We start from the raw sequence: 21,816 nt of genomic DNA, 5'->3' as shown, positions 1-21,816 counted from the left end.
TAAAGATGATGATGATTATTATTAAGGTCTTCTTTTTTCCTACACATAAAAAAAAACAAGAATAAATAAACAAGAAGTCAAATGTTTATTAAAGTATCATAGAACTTTATTGTACTATCATCCCACAAGGCAGACACATCAATGTAACGCTTATGAAGAGTTTATAAGACGGCAGGTTATCTTTTCTTTAAATAATCTGTGAAAGACACGCACAGGGTTTCGGGCATGTGACTGAGGAAAATTAGTTGAAGGAGCCATTCAAGCCCTGGCCTGTTGCTGCTGCTGGAATTCAGCAATTCGGCTTTCCATCACAGGCCTGAAGTGCCTGATCAATCCCTGGGAACACAGAGGAAAGAAGTGGGGCAGTTATCCTGCTAGACTTAAGGCAGAAAACAACCAGGGAACTTTTCCAAAAAAAATTAAAAAATAAAACACGTAATTACTTGCTATATGTTTAGTCTCAAACACAGCCCCCCCCAGTAACTACCAGTCACTAACTAGGGAAGAATATGTATTTCCCAACCGTTTTGCAAGTGGTTGTGGGAGGTTGCTTGCGCGCTGAAACTGGTTGCAAGCAGGTATACAGTGGACCACTGAAAAAAGTATAATCTTGTATATTTCAGTCTGTAAGTTTTATAGTAAGTGTACCTAATGCACTTTGAATTACTGGCAAGATTTCCCACTAATAATTTCATGAAGACGCAACATGCATTTACCTGCACGGGCCATGCCGCACCATCACCCAGGGCACAGATACTGTGCCCCTCGATCTGCTTGCTGATCTCCCAAATCATGTCGATCTCTGCTGGCCGTGCATCGCCACGGGCAAAACGCCACATCATCTTATTCATCCAGTCCACTCCTGCAGAAACACAAGAAAAACTCACAATTTCTAAATTTACTGAAGGTGGTGGAGAAATATTAAGGCGTGCACTGTAAAGGCAGAAGCGGCACTTACCCTCTCTGCATGGCGTGCACTGGCCACAGCTCTCATGCTTGTAGAATTCAATCAGGCGGGCGATGGCTCTAATAATGTCAGTCTGCAAAAGTAAACCCACCCACCAGTTTAACAGCTGTGTGCAGGCTTCTTTATATATTAAATATACTATAGAGGTAACAATTTACCGATTTGTCCATGACGATAAGAGCAGCGGTGCCCAGCCCAGTCTGAGCCTGAATAAGGCCATCAAAGTCCATCAGCACCTCTTCACACACATTCTTGGGGATGAGGGGTGTTGAGGAGCCACCGGGAATTACAGCCAGCAGGTTATCCCAACCGCCACGGACCCCACCTACCAGACAGATGTTTGTTTCAATTAAGTAAAAAAAAAAACAAAAACAAAAAAACAAAAAAAGCACTTAGGCTGTGCTTAAGCTAAGCTGTCTTAATCTTTCCAGTCCATGACCCCCTTCATGCAGGAAGACTTCCACTTCTTCCTTTTTTTTTGTTTTTTTTTTTTTACAAAATCCAATTATGCAAAAATGACAAGATTTTTTACATTTTTAGTGTATTATGTACCTGCGTGTCTCTCAATGAGCTCTTTCAGAGGAATAGACATTTCTTCTTCTACTGTGCAGGGGTGGTTGACGTGCCCAGAGATGTTGAAGAGCTTTGTGCCGGAGTTTCTCTCTCTGCCAAAGCTGACAAACCACGAGCCTCCACGACGACAGATGGTGGGTGCCACAGCTACGGTCTCCACATTGGCAACAGTTGTTGGGCATCCAAACACACCTTTAAACACAGCAAAGGGAGTGGCACTGAAATTTGAGATGTGCTTTTATTTGGTAAGAACAAGAACCCAGCAGTAGAAGCAGAAGCGAGGAAAATGAGACATATGGAAATGAGCATGACCCCCCCCCAAGTTTTTATTTTGACTGCCAGTTTGTGGTCAGTAACTTACCCACATCTGCAGGGAAGGGGGGCTTCAGGCGGGGCTTCCCTTGCTTTCCTTCTAGGGACTCGATAAGAGCGGTCTCCTCTCCGCAGATGTAGGCTCCGGCACCACGCATCACAAACACATCGAAGTCATAACCAGAGCCACAGGCATTCTTTCCAATCAGCCCAGCAGCGTAGGCTTCATTGATAGCCACCTAAGAACCAAAAGAGAGAATATAATGCTTAATCTGGATGAATTACACTGTCTGAACCTGAATAAAGTTATCACAATCGTACTGAGTACAACAAATTTAATACAAGTGGATCTGAGCATGGAAGGTCAGCCTTTCATGCAAGTCATTCTCGCAGGAAACCCAGGTCCATTAAAAATGTACTGACTAGAGTAATCCTTGCATTTAGTGTTGGTATAATGTGTTTTTTTTTAAATTTGCTTTATGAATAGAAGATGTTGGAAAGGTGTACGATCATTTTAAAGATTTAATTTCAGACGTTTCTACCTGCAGGTTGGAGGACTCGTTGTAGAACTCTCCTCTGATGTAGATATAAGCAGCACGGGCTCCCATGGCCCTCCCAGCAATCAGGCAGCCCTCCACCAGCTTATGTGGGTCATTCCTCATGATCTCCCTGTCCTTACAGGTGCCCGGTTCTCCCTCATCTGCATTCACCACCAGATACTTTGGCCTAACGTAAGAAAACAGAAGCAAGTCAATGCAACAATTTTTATATTTCCCCCTCAATATATTCTCCCTCAGAACTGTCACAGTGGTGGACTTTATCTGGTAAAATGACTGCAGAATAGAAGCAATCCAGCTGAAGTTTAAGACTTTCTGAGTGGCAATATATGGCTTTTGCTACCAATAAGAGGTGATAGATGCAGCAGACAATGTGATTTAATGGAGACATTTCTTCTTAATGGTTGACAGAGAATTGCTATTTTAGGAAAGCTGATGTAAGCATCAAGTTGGTTGCACTATAAGGACACTAAAAAGCACACCTTTAAAAAAAAAAAAAAAAAAAGAGTGCCAGTTCAGTTGTAAGCATTAGCTCTAAAAATTCTCTCGAGGCTCCAAATTTAGCTTAGTCTTTGTAAAAATGTTATGACTTAGCATTAAAGTGATAAAATTAAACTTGAGAAAAAAAAAAAAAAAAAAAAAAAAAGGGGATATGTGTAAATCTGTCTGTGTCCTCACTGACCGACCATCGCTGGGCTTGTTCATAAAACTCCACTTCATGCCTGTAGGGAAGCCAGCTCCACCTCTCCCACGCAGGCCAGAAATCTTGATCTCATTGAGAATCCAGTCGACTCCTTTCAAAAGAATCTCTTTAGTTTTGTACCAGTCACCACGCTTCAACGCCCCCTTCAGCCTGTGGCACAAATATGAGAAGGTTACGACTGTGTTTTTGTTCTCTGAACTGCTTGCATTGCATCAAATCCACATGAAAGTACAGAGGATAACATGGAGGTGTTACCGCCATTCATGACGACCATAAAGGTTGGTGAAGATTCTGTCCTGATCTGCCAGCGGTCCAAATTTTGTTTTCTTGGGAGCACTCTGCAAAAAAAGGAAAAAAAAAAAAAAAAAATCAGCAAAATGTTACTCCAGCTGTTAAGACTTCAGTATGCTTTATAGCGGTTTTAATAACACACAAATCAGGTACCTGCGCTGTGCTGTTGTATCGTGTGATAGCAGTCACACCGCCCTGACTGACAGCAGCTGGGGCACGGGCCACCCCGCTCACCACAGCTCGAGACAAGGACAGCATCCTTTCTGCAATAAGAAAAAAAAACAAACAAAACAAAATTGAGGCTGAAATATTTTCAATTCCAAACACTGATTAAGTAGAAAAGCAAGCAGGTGTACAGGTACAAAGAGCCTCTATTTAATCTGCTGTATCATTAGAAAGATGCCCCCAAACCAACAGCCAATGTCACGATGGCTATATCCATGTTTTATACACAGTTAGTGGTCATAATGCATAAAAATACACTTTATGGGTAATTCAGACATGGGGTCATCACACAGTTTGTCTAGCAGGAGTAGTTCTGTCTCCACTGTTTACAATAACTCTACGGCACATGTAACAGAGCAGCATCACAGCTGAGCAGAGTCGAGCTGCCTGTACTAGTCTGTGAAATACATTTGTAAATGTAATAAACAATGAACCTATGAGTTCCCCTTACTAACAAAAATCTGATACTGTATGCGTCTACATGCAGTATAGACATACATGGACATAAGATGATATATCAATACTAGTATTTTATTTACTGTTGGCTGGGTTATACTCAGTTTCACTGTATGAGCAACTCTCTGATCACCATAATCCGCTGTCCTTCTCTCAGCTAAAAACAACACAAATCACAGACTGAAAACACCTCAGTCTGAGGTTTATAAAATGAATGCCAAGCACAAAGCAGCGAAACGAGAGCTTACATCATAATTCAACACCATAAACTGATTAACTGTCAGATTTGGCAGACATTAGTACGGTGTATTTCTTGCAGAGATCCAGGGCTAACCAGATGTGATGTTATGTCAGAGCTAACAACAGAGTTAAGTAACGAAGGTGAAGGCGACTGCCAGCGGTGTTATCAATCGTAACACTGCAGCTGGGGTATTTTATCTCACACACCTGCGAAGAAGCCGAGCGATTACTGGGCAAAACTGCGCAGTTATGCTTCGCTTCAGTGTGATGACAGGAGTACACACCGCTGACCTCCATGCCGAGACAGCCACAGCTAGCCTGGCGCTAAGCTAAGCTTGGCTAGCAGTTAACCTTGTAATGTCAGAATAAAAGCAGCGGGTTCACTGTGCTCCGTGCAGATATCACAATGAAAACAAGTAAATATGCATTAAAAAACTGAAATCAAATCAGCCACAAATGCACTGAAGTAAACAGGCGGACAATCGGTCCTACTTACCTTTCCTCTGTGTCCCGAGTTTATGAAATAAAGTGGAACAGGAAGCAAAGCGCACGGCCCGGATACAATCATTAGGAACGGCGCTGCAGAGGGTTATCTACCCTTACCAAAGAGGGAGTTTCTGTACGTGTTTTATTTTTTTTATTTTAAATGTAAATGTTCTGAAATTCGACTTCATCGCATTGTTCCCTGCACTTTATACTCAGTCAAAATGGCCAACTTTAATATTATCTTATTTTAATTTAATTCCACTTTATTTTATTATGTTCTGCTTTTTACATTGTGTTTATTTTGTTTATTTAAATTAATGAGCTTCTTTAATAAATTCAGGTTTTACATAAAAATCTGTTGTATTTTATTTATTTGAATTTTTACATATTTAATTTACATTATTTTTTTCGACAGCACGAAAAAATAAGGAAATGTATGTTTGGTCAATTATTTGTTTGCTTTAACAATGCTTCTTGGCAATAACTCTGATACTATTGTAAAGCCTGGTTATTTCGTCTGGAAGGAAAATGCATTTGTGGGTTGAGCATCATAATTGAGTATATGGACTGCACCCATGGAAATCTTGGAAATTCTTCTCTGCCAGTGCCAAACAGCTTATTCTGCTTCTCAAGCTTCTCACCCTGTCCCTAGCATCCTCCTCTTACATCCATGGCATTCCATGTATGCCCTACCTGCTAGCATCTTGCACCCTGATGTTATGTACAGAGTTGTTTCAGGTGCATCTCTCCACAGCCTGCGCTGGGGGTCTTGCCTTGTGTGGTAGGATTCATGTGTGTGGCATCGAGTCACGGGCTTTCTTGCTGTGGTCTGCTCTTAGATCCACTAGCCACTGAGCATTGGTGTTATTTATTACATCCTTCTCCCATATGCTCTTCCAGTATTAGTCCATCTCTGGCCTTGGTGGTGCTGTTCTCATATTGATCCCCTGCCACTGAGAGTACACCTTGGATGGTTCAGTGGAGAACATCTGGTTTATTCTCCTGGCTTCTATGTCTTTGGTATATCTCTTCAAGCAGGTGGCTAAGGCTGTGAGTCTTTGCTTGGCAGTTTCTAAGGCCTCAGGTACGGACAGCTTGTTGTTGTACTTCTCAGGCACCCCACTCCTCATTGCCCCTTTCTGCAGCTCTGATAGCTGGCTAACTTCCCTCTGTGCTGCCTTGATCTTAGCCTCTAGCCATCTTTTCCATGGAGGGTACGGCTCCTTGTGGCTGTCCATCTTATAACCAAGCATCTCAAGGATCACTGTTGTCGTGATATATGTCAGCTGATTGGTTTCTTTGATGGTTGAAGTAGGGATTGTCCATAAAGCTGCATTCGCGTCTTCTAGTAGACTTTCAGAGGGTACCTCACGTAGTCTTGGTAATAGGCTTCGAGGGGTCCAGGTTTCCAACTTAGCTATGATCTTATCTTTCAGGTCAGCTGCTCTAGGATTCAACGTACCAGTTATTATTGGGGCTTGGGACCTAATCTCTGAGTGTGGGGATGATGATATCTCCCCCCAGCTCCCCCTTGCTGTAGCATTTGTATTGTACCTCGTCAATCTCTAGTTGCGATAACAGTTGCTTCTTTCGGATGGTGGAACACTGAGCTACAAGTTGTTTCAGTGTCAGTCTGGATGTTGGGTGTTGAAGAATCCATAGGTCCCACATCCTCTTCATGGAACCCCTTTCACTGGGATTACGTGTGTAGAAGCATTCCAACAGTTCCAGATTCTCATTTGCATTATAATTCCTAATCTAGTTCTTTATATTTATTTTCCCAGGGTTTTGGTTCTTCTTTAGCTTTGTTCATGGGTTCTGTTTATATTATTACCAGTGTGCTCCTGCCTCCCTTGTGTTTCTGTCATTATCTCTTATGTGTCTGTCTGTTTCCTATGTCCAGCTCATGTTGCTCTTGTGTAGATGTTCCCCTCTTCAGTATGTCTGCCCTCCCTGTGTGGTATCAAGTCTGCATTTCTGTTTCCATGTCTACTTCCTGTTTTACTTTGGCAAGTTTTTGTATTGTGCTTTGTATTCAGTTTTCCTTCCCTTGTCTCGTTAGATTTTCAGCTGCGCTCCTTGTCCTATCTCCCTGATTACCTCTTGTACAGTATGGTCTGTGTGTTCCTCAGTTCTTTGTTATGCCATTGTCTTTGGCTCCCATACACCGTGTGTTTCCTTGTGTTTCCAAGTTTCTTCCTAGTTGGTGTATTCTTGGGTCCTGACCAGCCCAATATATATTTCGTATGTCTTCCCTGAGGGAACAAGCAAATAAAGCTGAGTTGTTGAGTTCAGTTCTGTCTCACGAGTCCTGCCTTGTGGTCTAAACCAGCCTGCCACACAGCAGTCCACATGGTTCAGGGAGGAGCAGCCATTTGCTGTGACTGGTTGGAAGTGCGGGGAAAGAGAAGAGAAAAAAGGAGCAGAGTGAAGAAAGTGAAAATTTTGACAAAATAGGTCATGACTATGATGTACAAAGTCATAAAAATATACATTTTCATTACACACTGTGTAATTTTTTATTTTGGTGGTGAAAAAAGCTTCAGCAGCATTTACTTTCTTAAATCAGTAGTTTGTTTATGGTGTGGGCGTGTGTCTGAACTCATAAACGCGCACAAATAACATACTGCATAGGCAAAAAAAACACTTTTTTATTTATACTTGGTACAGATATTTGTATTTGACATCATCAATATGAAGATATTAATCAGAAAAAGAAGAAAAAACATATAAGTACTTTGGTTAAAATTGTGTTTGTTTTTTTTTTTGCATCAAATGTAAATGTTCAAAATCATGCTGTTTTAAATGTACCTGAGAAAAGTACACAGTATAGATCTGAATTTAAATCAGCGTTCAGCCTATTTACATTTGTCAGATCTTTCTATGAGGCAAAAATAGAACATAAATGAACTCCTAATAGCAACATTTTTAATGCTGAAATAGAGCTGTGGCTTTTCTACACTGACAAGTCAAACTGCTGTGAAAAATGCTGGATGTACAGTATATACAGTATATAACCTCAGATGTCTGTCTGCATTATTTTGTTTGAAAAGAAACAGTTCCATTTATTCATACATATTTACAAAAATAAAACTTATAAATCAGCACCTGACATTTACCTACTAGTTAACCTATGGGGACTTTATTTTCATTCATCAGTTTTACATTATAAATATATGTTTGCAAATGATATGACACCATTTCAAGAGGGAAACAAAGCAACTAAAATAGTATGCATGGAAAAAAAAATACTGGGTATAAATTATAGAATGTGGATTCTTTATATGACCTGTGCCACTGGTGAGGTTTGTCACACAAGCAGTGATGTGTAACTGTGTGAAAACTGTCTGTGTACAATTGGCGATATTACATCACTGCAACTCATCTTCTACGAGCATCAGCACTAAACCCTCACATCAGGTGACCTACAGATGAGCGGGATCATTTAAAACAGAGCCATTGAAAGCTGTATGGTGTAACACCAGCTGCTTCTCCTGTAAGCTGTCAATATCCTGTACGAATAATCTGATAGATAATCACAGCGGAACTGCAAGCCACTAAAATGGTATTTACAGCTCCAGAGACTCTTTGTAAATTATGCAGTGGCTCTTACATGAAGATTATATATAAACATGAGCACATATTATACCTTATCCAAATTCAAGTAACAAAATTAAATGAACTGAAGGTAGAATATTTTCACCTCAGTGCAGCAAACCTGTAGTAATAGATTAAAGTAAGCGTCTCAATCTGGTTGTCCATCGGTGTGCTTAAATAAAAGATATCTTTGTCACATGCAGTTTTAATGAAAAAAATACATTTAAACTTTCTGGCTGGAGTCTCTCTCATGGTACTGCGGGAGTCAGTCATCTGGGACTGGCTGATAACTCGATCTGCGCGCAACACGGTCCAGTCGGTCCACGGCCACACTCTCAAACGCCCTCCTCATCAGAGGGTGCTCCTCCAGAACCTCACTGAAACTATCCGCACTCAGAGAGTAAAGACGACAGTAGGTGTCGGCCCTCACGCTGGCTGTGCGTCGTCCCTGAGTCAGCAGGCAAATCTCTGAAACAAGAAAGTTTGAATATTTTAGAAAATATATAGTTTATCCAACATGCCAAATGATAAGAGTAATACCACTGTCATATTTGGACCCTAAATGTGAACCAATACCACCTGATTACCTTATCATAAAGACTGAAAATGGAAGCAATTAGTCTGGTAATACAGTCACATGAAAAAGAATGTTTTGCATCATCTGGTCATAAAATTAGGTAAACACAATTTCAGATGACCAACAACAAATGACATATTACACCACATTGTCATTTATTTAACAAAAAATTAAGCCAAAATGCAGAAGCACTGTGTAAAAAAATAACTAACTAAAAATAAAGTAACTGTGCAAAATAACTAAAGCTGATCATCAGTGAGTGTGAGCACCTCTATAAAAGCAGAGGTTTTTGCCAGTTCATTGGTCTGTAGCATTCAGGAGTGTGTTAACACAATGCCAAGGCCGAAGACATTAGCAATTATCTTAGAGAAGCAATTGTTGCTGCCCATCAGTCTGGGAAAGGTTATGTGGCCATTTCCAAACAATTTAAAGTCCATCATTCTACAGTGAAAGATTATTCACAAATGGAAAACATTCAAGACTGTTGTCAATCTTCCCTGGAATGGATGTCCCAGCAAATTCATCCCAAGGTCTGATTGTGCAATGCTTAGTGAGACTGCAAAAACTGAACAGCTGCATCAAGACTATACAGGCCTCACTTAGCATGTTAAAAGTCTTGTCTTGTTCATGAAAGCACAAGTAGAAAAAGAACGATTATGGCTTTTTGAAAGACTTGTCAAGGAAAAGCCTTCTCTCTAAAAAAGAACATGGCAGCATAACTTAAGTTGCACAAGTTGCATCTGAATAAACTGCAAGACTTGTAGAACAATGTCCTTTGGACAGGTGAGACCAAAGTGGAGATGTTTGGCCATAATGCACAGTACCATATTTGCCAATACCCACACACAGCCTATCAGCACAAACACCTTATACTAACTGTCCTGAAGGGTAGTGGAGGGGTGATGATCTGGGCTGGTTTTGCAGTCACAGGACCTGAACACCCTAGAGTCACTGGGTCAAACATGAACTCCTCTGTATACCAAAGTATATGATATCATCTGTCAGGTAAAAGTAAAGCTTGGCTGAAACTGGGCCATACAACAGGACAGTGATTCCAAACATACCAATACATTTACAACAGAAAAATGACTGAGAAGAAAAGACTCGAGGTGTTGCAGTGGTCCAGTAAAATTCCAGACCTGAACCTGATTGAACAATTAGAGAGCTGTGCATTAAAGAATGCCTGAAAACTTCGATGAACTGAAGCAACGCTGTAAAGAAGAGTGGGCCAAAATTCCTCTACAGCAATGTGAGAGACTGATAAAGTCATACAGAAAACAATTACTTTAACTTAATGCTGCTGAATGTGGTTCTGTTTGAATAATGGGCTGTACATAGTTTTTCACGCACTGCCTTTTGTGTATTCTCTCTTGTATTTGTTCAATAAATAATGACATGATGTAATATGTCATGTGTTATTCATCTGAGGTTGTATTTACCTCATTTTAGAACCGGGTAAAGACCAAACTGAAAACAGGATCAGCAGCAATTTTTATTATACAACAGAAGTAGCACAGAGAAAAGTGTGTCACAGATCCTCTTATATTTCTGTTAGGGAACCTTGTGAAGGTTGAGGCCAGTAGCAAACGATTTACCCCCAAAATATGCTCCATCGCTGAGCTTAATCTCCTTACTGCCGCGTGGGATGATAGTGACGGTCCCATGCTGGATAAAGTACATTTTCCGACCCAGCGTTCCCTCCCGTATAATAAAATCTCCTGGCTGGAAGACTTCAAAACGCAGCTTGGTTAGGATCACCGTCACAAAATGAGGGTCAGTGTTGGCAAACAGTGGCATGTTGGCCACGAGTCCACGACAGTTATAGCTGACAATCTCCTGCAGGGTGGGAGAAAAACAAAACAAAACACAAAATAGAGGTTTTAAGAAGATTTCTCTGCCAGTTTTTAACAATGAGATTCTACAGTTTCATGTGTTAGACGTTTGTCAGACGTAAACCATTGAAATACAAACAGTTGTAAAGTTCTTCAGTGTTGAAGTTTATCTAGTTCTTCCAAGTCTTATGACAGTGAACTGAATATTTTTGTGTTTTGGAGTTGTTCTGACAAAACACAACTAGGGATAACATTTGTTAAATTGATTACTTGGTCTAAAACTTGAAAAAGTGGTAGGAAATCATCAGTCATAGCTTTAAGACATTTAATTAAGTATGACTAAGAAAAGCAGCAACTCCTCACATTTGAAAAGCTTGAAACTCAAAGTATGACACATTTTTTTCTTTAAAAAAAGGGACTAAAACCATCAATCAAGTATCACAACCAATGTTGATTAGTTACCGTCTATTAATTAATCACTTCATGTTAAGATGAGAGACTTTATATTATGAGGAAGTCAGGAGAGGCAGAGAAGTATGTGAGGGTGGTGCAAGATATGTATAAGGACAGTGAGACAATAGCAAGTGTGCGGTAGGAGTGACAGATGGGTTCAAGGTGGGGGTGGGATTATATCAGGGATCAGCTCTGAGCTCTTTCTTGTTTGCAGTGGTGATGGACAGGTTGACAGATGAGGTCAGGCGGAAGTCTCCGTGGACTATGATGTTCACAAATGATGTGATCTGTAATGAAATTTGGAAGCAGATGGAAGACAGCCGAGTGAGGTGGAGGTATGCTCTGGAGAGAAGAGGACTGAAAGTCAGTACTAACAAGACGTGTGTGAATGAGAAGGAGACAGGGGTAACAGTCAGTGTGTAAAGTAAAGGATTTTTAATCCCTTCAACCATCCAAAGCAATGGACAGAGCACAAGAGAGGTGAAGAAGAGAGTAGAGGCAGGGTGGAGTGGGTGGAGACAATTATTGGCCTTCAGTCAGCCAGAGAGCAGCAAGAGAAAAAGGGAAGCTTTACAAGATGGTAGTGAGACCTGCTATGATGTATGGCTTGGAGATGGTGGCACTGTCACAAAGACAAGAGGCTGAAGTGGAGGTGGCAGTATTGAAGATTTTAAGATTTTCATTGGGTGTGACCAGGATGGACAAGACAAGAAATAAGTACATCAGAGAGACAGCTCAGATTGAGCAGACTGGAGACAAAGTTAGAGAGGCAAAGCTGAGATGGTCTGGATGTTTGCAGAAGAGGGATAGTGGATATAATGGTCAAAGGATACTGAATATGGAGCTGTCAAGCAGGAAGAAAAGAGGAAGACCTCAGAGACGATTCATCGATGTAGTGAAGGACATGCAGAGGGTTAGTGTGACAGATGAGGAAGGTCGAGACAAGATGTCTGAAGATGTCCTCTTTTGATTCTTTTGGCTCTAATACAGCTCTGATACAGATTTCAACTATATTCTTACAAAGTTACAGACCAGCATCTAAATTGAATAATCTTTTAGCATTTTGTGATATACAGCATGTTAATACTGGAGAAACTAATGAAACCAATCATTTTATAGACATAGTTATCTGATTTGATGTATTCCTATTTCATTATAAACTGAATATATTTAGGTTTTGGACTCTTGCTTAGATCAAAAGACATTTAAAGACACGGAGGATCATGGACTCTTTCTGAACTGATATTAATAATGTTTATTATTTGCAGGCTTATTCCATCCTTATTATTCATGTTCCTCTCTCAATAAAAAAATGGAGAGAGAAAGCAAGAAACACTAGGTAAAGTCCAAGGTTTTATGAATTGCATACCTCCTTGAGTGGATCACTGAGCTCTCCAAGGATGTTGTCCTCATCAAACATCTTGCCTTGGAATCGCTGCTCATAGTAGTCATGGATCCTCTGTCTTAAGTCTGCTGGCAGTTTATGAAATGACATGTACTGCTCCACTTGTTTATACTGAAAACCGTACAAAACACACAATTAGTCACATGTTCTACCATGTGTTTGGTGAATTATCTCTAAGAACAATAATTACATATTCATTCCATTTGTTTTGTAGGCTGTTTCTCCCATTTTAAGTGGATTACAAACTCATTTGTAATGGGCATTAGCAGATAGTTATCCAAAACAAAGGTGCTGCCATTTGTTCATCATCTGCTCTGCTTTATCTTGTGAAAATCCCCTGGAATGGGTCACGGTAAGGCCACAAAATCCATTAGATAATACGCATATTCTCTAGGCATTTGGCACAGTCTGTACGAATAAAGTACAAGCAAGTAGCAAGCCTGTGATATGAAACATGGCTGGGATATTAAACCTCAAAGCCAGAATCACATTAGCATCCATGTGAGGCTCCTGGAACATATTGTCCATAAAACAACTGAAGCTGCAGGTCAAAAGCGGACATGATTACCTTCTCTTGATACTGCCGATGCGAAGCGTCCAAGGACTGGACCAAGTTAGTTGCATGGCCGAGGAACATTGCGTAGCAGGTGGCCCCAACTACCATGCTGACCATGGTGAGCCAAACGTCACTCATGCCTTCTGGAGGGTGGGCACCGTATCCTATGCACAGCATGTGACTCATGGCCATAAACAGAGCGTAGGAGTACTGTATGTGCCACGTAGAGTTCTGAAAAAGGTAGAGTAACAATGAAGCGAGGTGAGACAGGACACACAATGAGGTGATAGTGTCTACAACTTCAGGGAAGTACAGACAGCTGTCAGTTATTAAATATTTTATATCTTGGAAAATGCACTTTTTTGCCTTGTGTTAGAGACTCACATACCTCTGTTAAAGCTAACCAGAAGCTAAGACTAAAGCAGGACAAAACAGCAGGAAACATGTTCTGGATAACTTTGATTTCTTTGTATTTGCTAGGAAAATGGAAAAGGTTGTAGTAATTTACTGAAATCTGCAAACATACATAGACATACAATACATAAGTCAAAAAACAGAGTTTGTACAATTCAATAATGTTGAGGTCTGGGCTCCGGGGAGGCCAGTCCATCACTGATAGTGTTCCATTGTGTGTTTTTCTATACAGGTATACTTTTACTGTACTAGCAGTGTTTGGGATCATTGTCATGCTGAAAAATGAAGTAGTTGCCAATTAGATGCTTTCCAGATGGTATTGCATGGCAGATCAAAATCTGATCATACCTAAGTCTTTTCTCCCTGTTTCCCTTCCTTAAATGGACTGGTTCTTATCTATATGAGCACTCAAAGTACAGCAGGTTTCATTCACCCACCCACTCACGCACATACATTCATACAAGCACTTTCTGCATCTACACACAATCACGGTAGGGGTCTAGTATCTTGTAGGTGCACAAACAGGAGTGTTTTAGGTGTGGTCCTGGTTTCAGCTTAGATGGTCTCCTTTTGATTCTTTTACTCTTCCACTGAATGCCTACTAAGCCTACTCTGTGAACAATATCACTGTGATCTGACATGTTTTCACTATAGTTGGAGGTGTGGTTTGCATGCCACTGTGTTAAGTTTCTTCGTGTCCTTCAAACAATGCCAACTGACACTGAGCTGATTGTGCTGGAATTGGAGCTAATTAATATTGAACAGCAGTTACTTTTACTGAAACACAGGAAAGACAGAAGATGTTGGACCCAACTGAACCTAAACAGAGCTTGAGAGAGCTATGAAAACAAGAACATGGCACTATTTAAGAATACTGTGTATTGTATCAGCAAAGTGAGCAAGACTCTGCAAGTAAGCATGGTAGTGTATACCCAAATATAGTGAACTACTTCTTTAATTATTTTATTTTACTTTCTTTTCATTGACCATACTCACCACCATATTGTTTTTAGATACCCAGCAGTCTGGAGGAAAGTCTTGCAGCATAGGCACCATGAAGGTCAAGCAGCCATCCCAGTGACATAACAGCAACATCATGCCGATCAAGTTGACTATACGTACCACAGCACTGGCCAGGTCATATGTCATGTGGAAAATCTGACAGAGAGAAAGTCATATTAGATGACCAAATTTTGACATTTCCGTATTTCTTGTTTTCTAAACACATGCTCTCTTCCATGCCTTTCCATTACCTCTTCCCACTGGTGGATGTATCGGATGAGGCGAGACAGTCGGAGAAGACGCAGCAGACTGAGGATTTTTGTGAAACGCACAATGCGAAGTGCACGAGCTGTACGGTACACATCAGATGACTCGTGTCGGGATTCGAGGTCGACAATGAGAAAGATGTAGTCGACAGGAATGGAGGAGATGAAGTCCACCAGGAACCAGGTGCGGAGGTAATGAATGCGGATCTCTTTGGGGTCCAGGATAATGTGGCTGTCCTCTCCCAAAATGCCCGTACGGAAGTTGAAAACGAGGTCCATGAGGAAGAGTGTGTCAGACAGGACGTTGAAGGTGATCCAGGGCATGGTGTTCTGGTCTTCGAAGAAGGTGATGCCCCAGGGCAAAATGACAAGGTTGCTCATCATCAACAGGAGCATTACAATGTCCCAGTAAAACCTGGAGAGAAGAAGAGGGGTGGAATGCTGGGCTTAGGGCCACAATCTTTACACAAACTTTAAAGGAACATGTTTTTATTTAGACACTGTGCAGATTTAAAGTTGTGAGCACTGCAAACCCATCTACTCACTCTGCCCAAACAATGGACTGTAAAAACAAACAAACAAAAAAAAAAAGACAGTTGCAATTCAAATACACCCAAGGGAATATTTTCTTAAACCTTTTGAATTAAAACTGAAAGACTACACATTCATCACAACTTGACTGCTTTATCCACTGTAGCTCTGTACTGTGACTCTTACTGTATGCAGAGTGTTGACACATCACAAATAAGCATGAATACATTATACAGATATGGATATTCTGTGTATAGGCCTTTCCTTTTTCCCTGTCTTCATATATCATATAAAGTACGCAGGGGTTAAAGTGGACTGGAATGATCCGAAACAGTGTTCTGGTACCTCCACTTAATGAGTAATCAAATCTGATAGTCACTTTAATACATAATACTGTCAAGAGAGCTAATTCTGGGGATGGCTGTGGCTCATGTGGCAAAGTGGATGGCATACCAATCAGAAGCTAGGTGGATCAATCCTTTGGCAAGGTACCAAACCCAAGTTGTCCCCAATGCAGCCACTGCTGGTGGAGTAGCAATGGCTCATCAGACTTTGCTTCTAGTTAACATCATGGAGATACTTGCTCAGTACTAAGAAAATAATGTTATCCCATGGTTTGCTTACACTCTTATCACATTCCTTTTCACTTCTCATCTCTGTGATGGATTCATTATGCAGATGTCATTAAAGCTGTTGTCTGGTGCAGCTTTGGCAGGCTTCATAATTGCTTCTCGGGCTATTCTTCGCCATTGGAGGAGCCAAACTAAATCAGAGGTTATGAAATGGTTAATGCTGATGATGGATGCTGCTTCCATTGAATTACTGGTGGCAAGGACTAATAACTGTTAAGGAAAGTTTCAGGAAGCGTGGTCTGATTTTATGGAATATATAAAGGGGACAGAACCCAAAGGACAGCTGCCCTTTTTTCCTTTGTGCTTCCACTAAGTTTCACAGAGCCCCTTGTTTATTTATATTGTTTCCTTAGTACTTGGGTACTCTTCTTTTTTGCATTTATTTTTCTTGATTGCCCAGATTGTAAATAAATGTGTGCTATTTTGTGTAAAGCTGTTGTCGTGGAACTTCAGCCTGTAGCTGAGGGCTCTGGCTGGCACTACAGAAGAGGAGTGAGTATGAAGAGAGTAATGATTATGATTGTCAGGTGATTTGAAATGTTTCAAACAGCTCAACAAATATCACTAAACACAAACTGTACAATGACTCTGCAAGCTAAAGTTACAGAGGACAGGAGAAGTAGATGAGAGATTATTTTCAAAGGTAAGAACTGCTCAGTAACATTTGATGAACTCTAAATGTAATGCTTACATAAGCATAAAATCACTGTAGATCTTTGTTAATCAGATATTGCATCTATACATGATGTATTGCTGAAGTTATGTTTTTCATATTGCAAAAGATTTGAAAAACAAATTGAAGTGTAATAATTTTGTATTATTCAAAATTTCAATGAAAATACGGGGCAGCTGTGTACAGTTTAGTATTGACTAAACTGGGTACTTTACAGTACTTTGGTGAAGTTCACAGTCCTGATACAGGGCAGGCTGCAGTGTTCACGGTCAGTGTTAGGCTACATTAAGGGTAGCAGGCATCATTTTAAATTTAAAATTCAATTTCCAAATTCAAGAGTGCTGGGGTGCACTTAAAAACCAGAAAAATTCCACAGGGCCCTTCCCCTGGTTGTCTGATAGCGTCGGCCTGTGAAATCTTCACTGTCATCAATATACAAGAGAAAAAAAATGTGTTTCCTTGAAAATTTAATTCAAAAAACATAAACAACACAGGCTGTTTGCTATAACTTGCTGATACTACCCAGACATATGTAACGTGCTAATGCCAATATTTGACCCACTGGCCACTGGGACACAAACTTCTGGCTGATCCGATCATGGTCCAGTCTATGTGTGTTAGAGCTTGCATGGATTGTTTCAGATCCAGATAGGATATCTTGATTTCATGTGCTGTACAGTTACATTCATTACTGTCTCCTTCATGTCCCATTTCCCTATAACTCTCAAATGCCTCGTACACAATCGTAGACAGATTTTCTTGCAGATTGTTTCCATCGGCTGTCAATCACTATGGGTCTCCCTCACTCTCAGGGACTCTTTGATTACAGAGGCACAGAAAGAGAACTTGACGCAAACCAATTTTGATTACAGTCACCCTTCAGTGATTGCAATGTGAACCCTGTGAGGAAAAAAATGAGCAGAGATAAAGATGTGATTGATGGGCTCGTCACTTGTGTCCTTGTCCACGCCGTCTACTCGCTGCTTTACACGAGTACTTACCATTATTTCTCATGTTGCAGCAGATTAGTGGCTGCTTGCTGCTATTAACTCCACCAATCTGGAAGGCATTATAGCTGCTGATCTTATAGATTGAGTCTGAGTGAGTGAGAGAAGAGCAGAATAAAATCTGCTGCATCTAAAACCTTTAGACAAGCTTTTAACAGCAGCGAGTCTAGGGCAGGAGCAGATAGCATTTCAGGTTGAATTTGAACACTATAAAGCAGGGGTAGGGAACTCCAGGCCTCGAGAGACGGTGTCCTGCAGGTTTTAGATGTGTCCCTGATCCAGCACACCTGAATCAAATGACAGAATTACCTCCTCAGTCTGCAGTCAAGTTCTCCAGAGTCCTGCTAATGACTTCTATATGTGATTCAGGTGTGCTGGATCAGGGACACATCTAAAACCTGCAGGACACCGGCTCTCGAGGCCTGGAGTTCCCTACCCCTGCCATAAAGAGTTACTGGCTTATCAGCCAAGTTTAGTTTTTTCTTTACAAAAGCAACAAAAGTTACTTTAGTTAGTAATGAGAGTATTATACTGAAAGAACTGTCATTATGTGCCAGATAAATTAGGTCCATGCACTTGCTGTTAGGGTTAGGGTTAGGATTAACCCTAACCCCTAGCTATAGGGTTTGGGTTAGGGTTAGGGTTAACCCTAACCCTAACCCAAACCCTATAGCTGATAGATACCCAATACATGCAAGCAGCAACACAAAAGTGCCCAAAACAGCCACTTGTCACTAAGGGACTAGCGGCCCTTAAGGCTGGCTCCAGAAGTGAGCTAATCCCCATAGACTCCCATATCAAAATATTCAGATAAACTGTATTAAAATGCATGCCGGCATCCTTGTGCAAAAATGGTTTTGGCCTTTTGTGGGTAGTGAATACTGGATACTTATAAGGCTTAAAGTTAGGGTGTCCCTCACCTCCAGTGATTCAAATCACTGACTTGGACATCTCCAGGTCTGTTAGTGCTGTTGGTGCCTTTTGGAATATCTACCTAATAATACAGCCTGCTGTTTGAGCCATAAAGTTTTGTGCATCAGTTTTGGTGCATGGAATTCTAGTATTTTATTACTACTCAGCACAGATTTGTGTGTCTGTGTGTTGCAGCTGTACAGTTTATGACATAACCACGTTGGATAGCACTAGCTGCTAACTTTGTCTACACCAGGCCATCCAAATATTGTACTCCAATATAGTCCTCCAAAAACCCAACGTGGTGGTGGCCCAAGAACTAACGTGGAGGCTTCAGACCTGCAGAGTTTAAAACCAATCGATGATGTCATCATGGCTATGTCCATCTTTTATATACAGTTTATAATCTTGAGAAATGCAATTGCTCTTTTGCTCTAGTACAGACTGTTTACCTCTATGCAACCCAAGCCTACCCAAACAAGATTCAGTAGCATTCAGACTACAAGCAGACCACAAATGGAAACTGTAAGGCTTCCGATACTAAAAAGCTCTGCCTTTGCCTGCATATTAGGCATATTCATATGCAGATATTTGCTTATGAAGACTGAGGATGTTGGTCTTTATGGTAGTCAGTCAGGTTTCTCCCAACAACAACTAAATTTAACAACTAACAAACATCCATACTTATCTATCCAGGGTCAAAGTGGAGCTGGAGCCACATTAGGTTAGAGATGGGGTACACCTATCCAATCACAGTTCCAAAACAGAGATATAGACAAATCAGTCACATACACAATAAAGGTCCACTGGAACATGGAGGGCAAAGAACCCAGAGGAAACCCACACAGGCAAAGTGAAGACAAGCTTCCCAGAAAGATACCAGCCAACCAGCAGGTTCAAACCTAGTACACATCCATTAACCACAATGCTAATAAAGGCACTAGACAAACAAAGTCTGAAGAAGGGCATGGATGCTAGAAACGATACTATACTTTGAAGGCAATTAAAAAAGTTTTTTTTCCCAGGAGCGTTTCGGTGTGCGGACTGTCTTTTTCTACTAAACAAACAAAGGCCAGTAACTGCACAATATTATTTTATGACAAAATGCTCACAAAACTAAAGACATTTCTATCAGACTCGATTCTACTTGTGTTTAGTGCACACTAAAGCAGCAAAACCTTAGCATCTTTACTATTATGAAAACTGATCACCTTCACCAACCAATTTTACTAGCTTTCTAATGGATCCACAATGCAAACAAGAACTCGCTGCGTGACCTTAACCTCTCAACCAAAACTCTGCTTTTTCAACTCATTCATTTTTAAGAGGAAGTTGGACCATAAGGTTTAAGAAGAGCAGGCCTGTGCTAATCCCTCCCTCAGCTGTCTGTGTATTATTGCATAATAGAGTAAGATAGGAATTATAGGGATTCTTATGGGCAGTAATCCCCATGCATGGGTTTATCCTCTCTGTCTGGCATCAGCCTGATGTTAAAAATTCTTTAAATTCGATGGGCTATTAGTGAACTCACTGACAGATTGCTTGGGAATCAATCTTGAGATGTTGCTTAACGCTGAAAGTTGAATGATGGGACAAATCCGCCCAAACAGTGAAGCCAAACTAGATTATTAAATTACTGGATGATTTTCAATCGGATTGGTTAAATCGTGACTATTGATGAATGCGGTGCTCCCTCCTCATAAGAAGAAATAGAGTCACAAGGGAGTGATATCATTAATCCAGATGATCTTGTCCTATATACTGTATCACTAATCAAATTCCCTCATCGCCTTATCATGTCCAGGGAACCATGACATCAGCTACTGTCCTGCAGTCTGTCCTTGGAATAACTGGATGTGAGTCCGCAATCACAGGGTGTGTTTTGGGATAAAATGATTTCTGAGGAAGTCTATGAACAATACTGAAGAATTGGGGGCATATTGAATTGGAAAATATCAATGACCTAATTTCTGTCCAATTTTTGCAAAATAATGCATAAACTCCCCACACAAATTGCACTAAAATCAGAGGAAATTAGTTTGAGGGATTTCTCGTGATTACCTGAAGTCACTGTAGGGGTGTATGATCCACACTCCAAAGCTCTTAACCCTTTCCTGCTCAGCAGCAACACCTTTGTGGCTGCCGAACATGCGCAGGGAGAACTTGTTGACCCCGGGCTGCAGCATGGAGCCAAACTGCTTCTGGAAATAGGTGGACTGGTCCTGAGACACGTCATCGCCATCTCCCTCGCCCTCTCCGTTGGTGTCCAGGAGGCCATCCGGATCCGCTGTGTAGTCGTCATTGTGAGTCTTGACCAGCGAGAAGAGCGTCTTGCTCACATCGCTCCTCTTGTCTGTCTTTGGGGAGGGGGTGGGAGGTGGTGTTGCCCTCTGGGACCCAGTTCTCCATCTGGAGAAGCGGAGACTGCTCCAGTTGCGGTACCTGGATGTCTCCGGTTTGTGACCTGGGCTTTCACCTTTCTGGCCGTCTAAACTCCTGGAGGGGCTGCTCATTTTTTACACTTTGCACTTGAAGATGAGCGAATCAGCGAGGGGAGGGGGGTTATTTCCCCCCCTGACTTGGCTTGTTGGAGCCTGACTGCAAAGTTCACTTACTAATAAAGTTTACCACATAACACATTTTCAATTTGTCGTCATAATGTGTAAAAATGCGTAAAAATAAAAAATATAAACGATCAAGTTATGAATATCATTCGCTGCTATACTTAGAAAAAAATCATAAAACAGGCACTAAAAAAAACAACATTAAATACCTGGAGGTCACCGTTTGCTCCACAGAGTGCCACATTGCAAGACTCAAAACCGTATCAAATAAAACATCCACTCTTTCTTTACATGAGTTTTCACGGTGTAGATCCATAAAAAATTTCCCCTAAAAAAGTTATTTCATGTGATAACCGGAGAAAGAAAACTTCAGCTGCGGGCTGCCCTGTCCTTCCCCCGTCTGACCGTGCGAGGACAGACGCAAATTGACAGAGAGGGCTCAGTAGCCTTCAATAATCGGCTTGTTGGAATAACTGAGTCCAATCCACTCACCTCGCTCCGCTCTCCTCCCTCCTCCTCCCTACAATTGAAGTGCCTCCCTTCTCCTCCTCTGAGGCGAATCCCGGGGCGGTGATGCAGCGGCTG

At 41.1% G+C, this 21,816-nt stretch overlaps 2 protein-coding genes across 2 annotated transcripts; both read right to left on the bottom strand.

The window, feature by feature from the left end:
- Positions 1 to 84: 84 nt before the first annotated feature.
- On the bottom strand, positions 85 to 4,897 carry ndufv1 (NADH:ubiquinone oxidoreductase core subunit V1). The gene is made up of 11 exons (XM_030740406.1): positions 4,821 to 4,897; positions 3,557 to 3,666; positions 3,368 to 3,450; positions 3,092 to 3,262; positions 2,395 to 2,578; positions 1,902 to 2,091; positions 1,520 to 1,732; positions 1,126 to 1,292; positions 959 to 1,040; positions 717 to 862; positions 85 to 336 (listed from the first exon to the last, which is right to left on the bottom strand). Exons 2-11 carry the CDS (start codon positions 3,659 to 3,661, stop codon positions 259 to 261), a joined length of 1,419 nt encoding a protein of 472 aa, XP_030596266.1. The 5' UTR covers positions 3,662 to 3,666; positions 4,821 to 4,897; the 3' UTR covers positions 85 to 258.
- A 2,544-nt stretch (positions 4,898 to 7,441) lies between these two features.
- On the bottom strand, positions 7,442 to 21,641 carry hcn3 (hyperpolarization activated cyclic nucleotide-gated potassium channel 3). The gene is made up of 7 exons (XM_030740387.1): positions 20,729 to 21,641; positions 14,898 to 15,327; positions 14,641 to 14,802; positions 13,243 to 13,461; positions 12,639 to 12,785; positions 10,580 to 10,820; positions 7,442 to 8,875 (listed from the first exon to the last, which is right to left on the bottom strand). The coding sequence occupies exons 1-7, from the start codon at positions 21,178 to 21,180 to the stop codon at positions 8,673 to 8,675; spliced, it is 1,854 nt and encodes a 617-aa protein (XP_030596247.1). The 5' UTR covers positions 21,181 to 21,641; the 3' UTR covers positions 7,442 to 8,672.
- Between the last annotated feature and the right edge of the window lie 175 nt (positions 21,642 to 21,816).

The sequence above is a fragment of the Archocentrus centrarchus genome, chromosome 11 (genome assembly GCF_007364275.1).
Source record: "Archocentrus centrarchus isolate MPI-CPG fArcCen1 chromosome 11, fArcCen1, whole genome shotgun sequence".
Lineage (NCBI taxonomy): Eukaryota > Metazoa > Chordata > Actinopteri > Cichliformes > Cichlidae > Archocentrus > Archocentrus centrarchus.
This window is presented reverse-complemented; position numbering and strand designations above follow the sequence as displayed.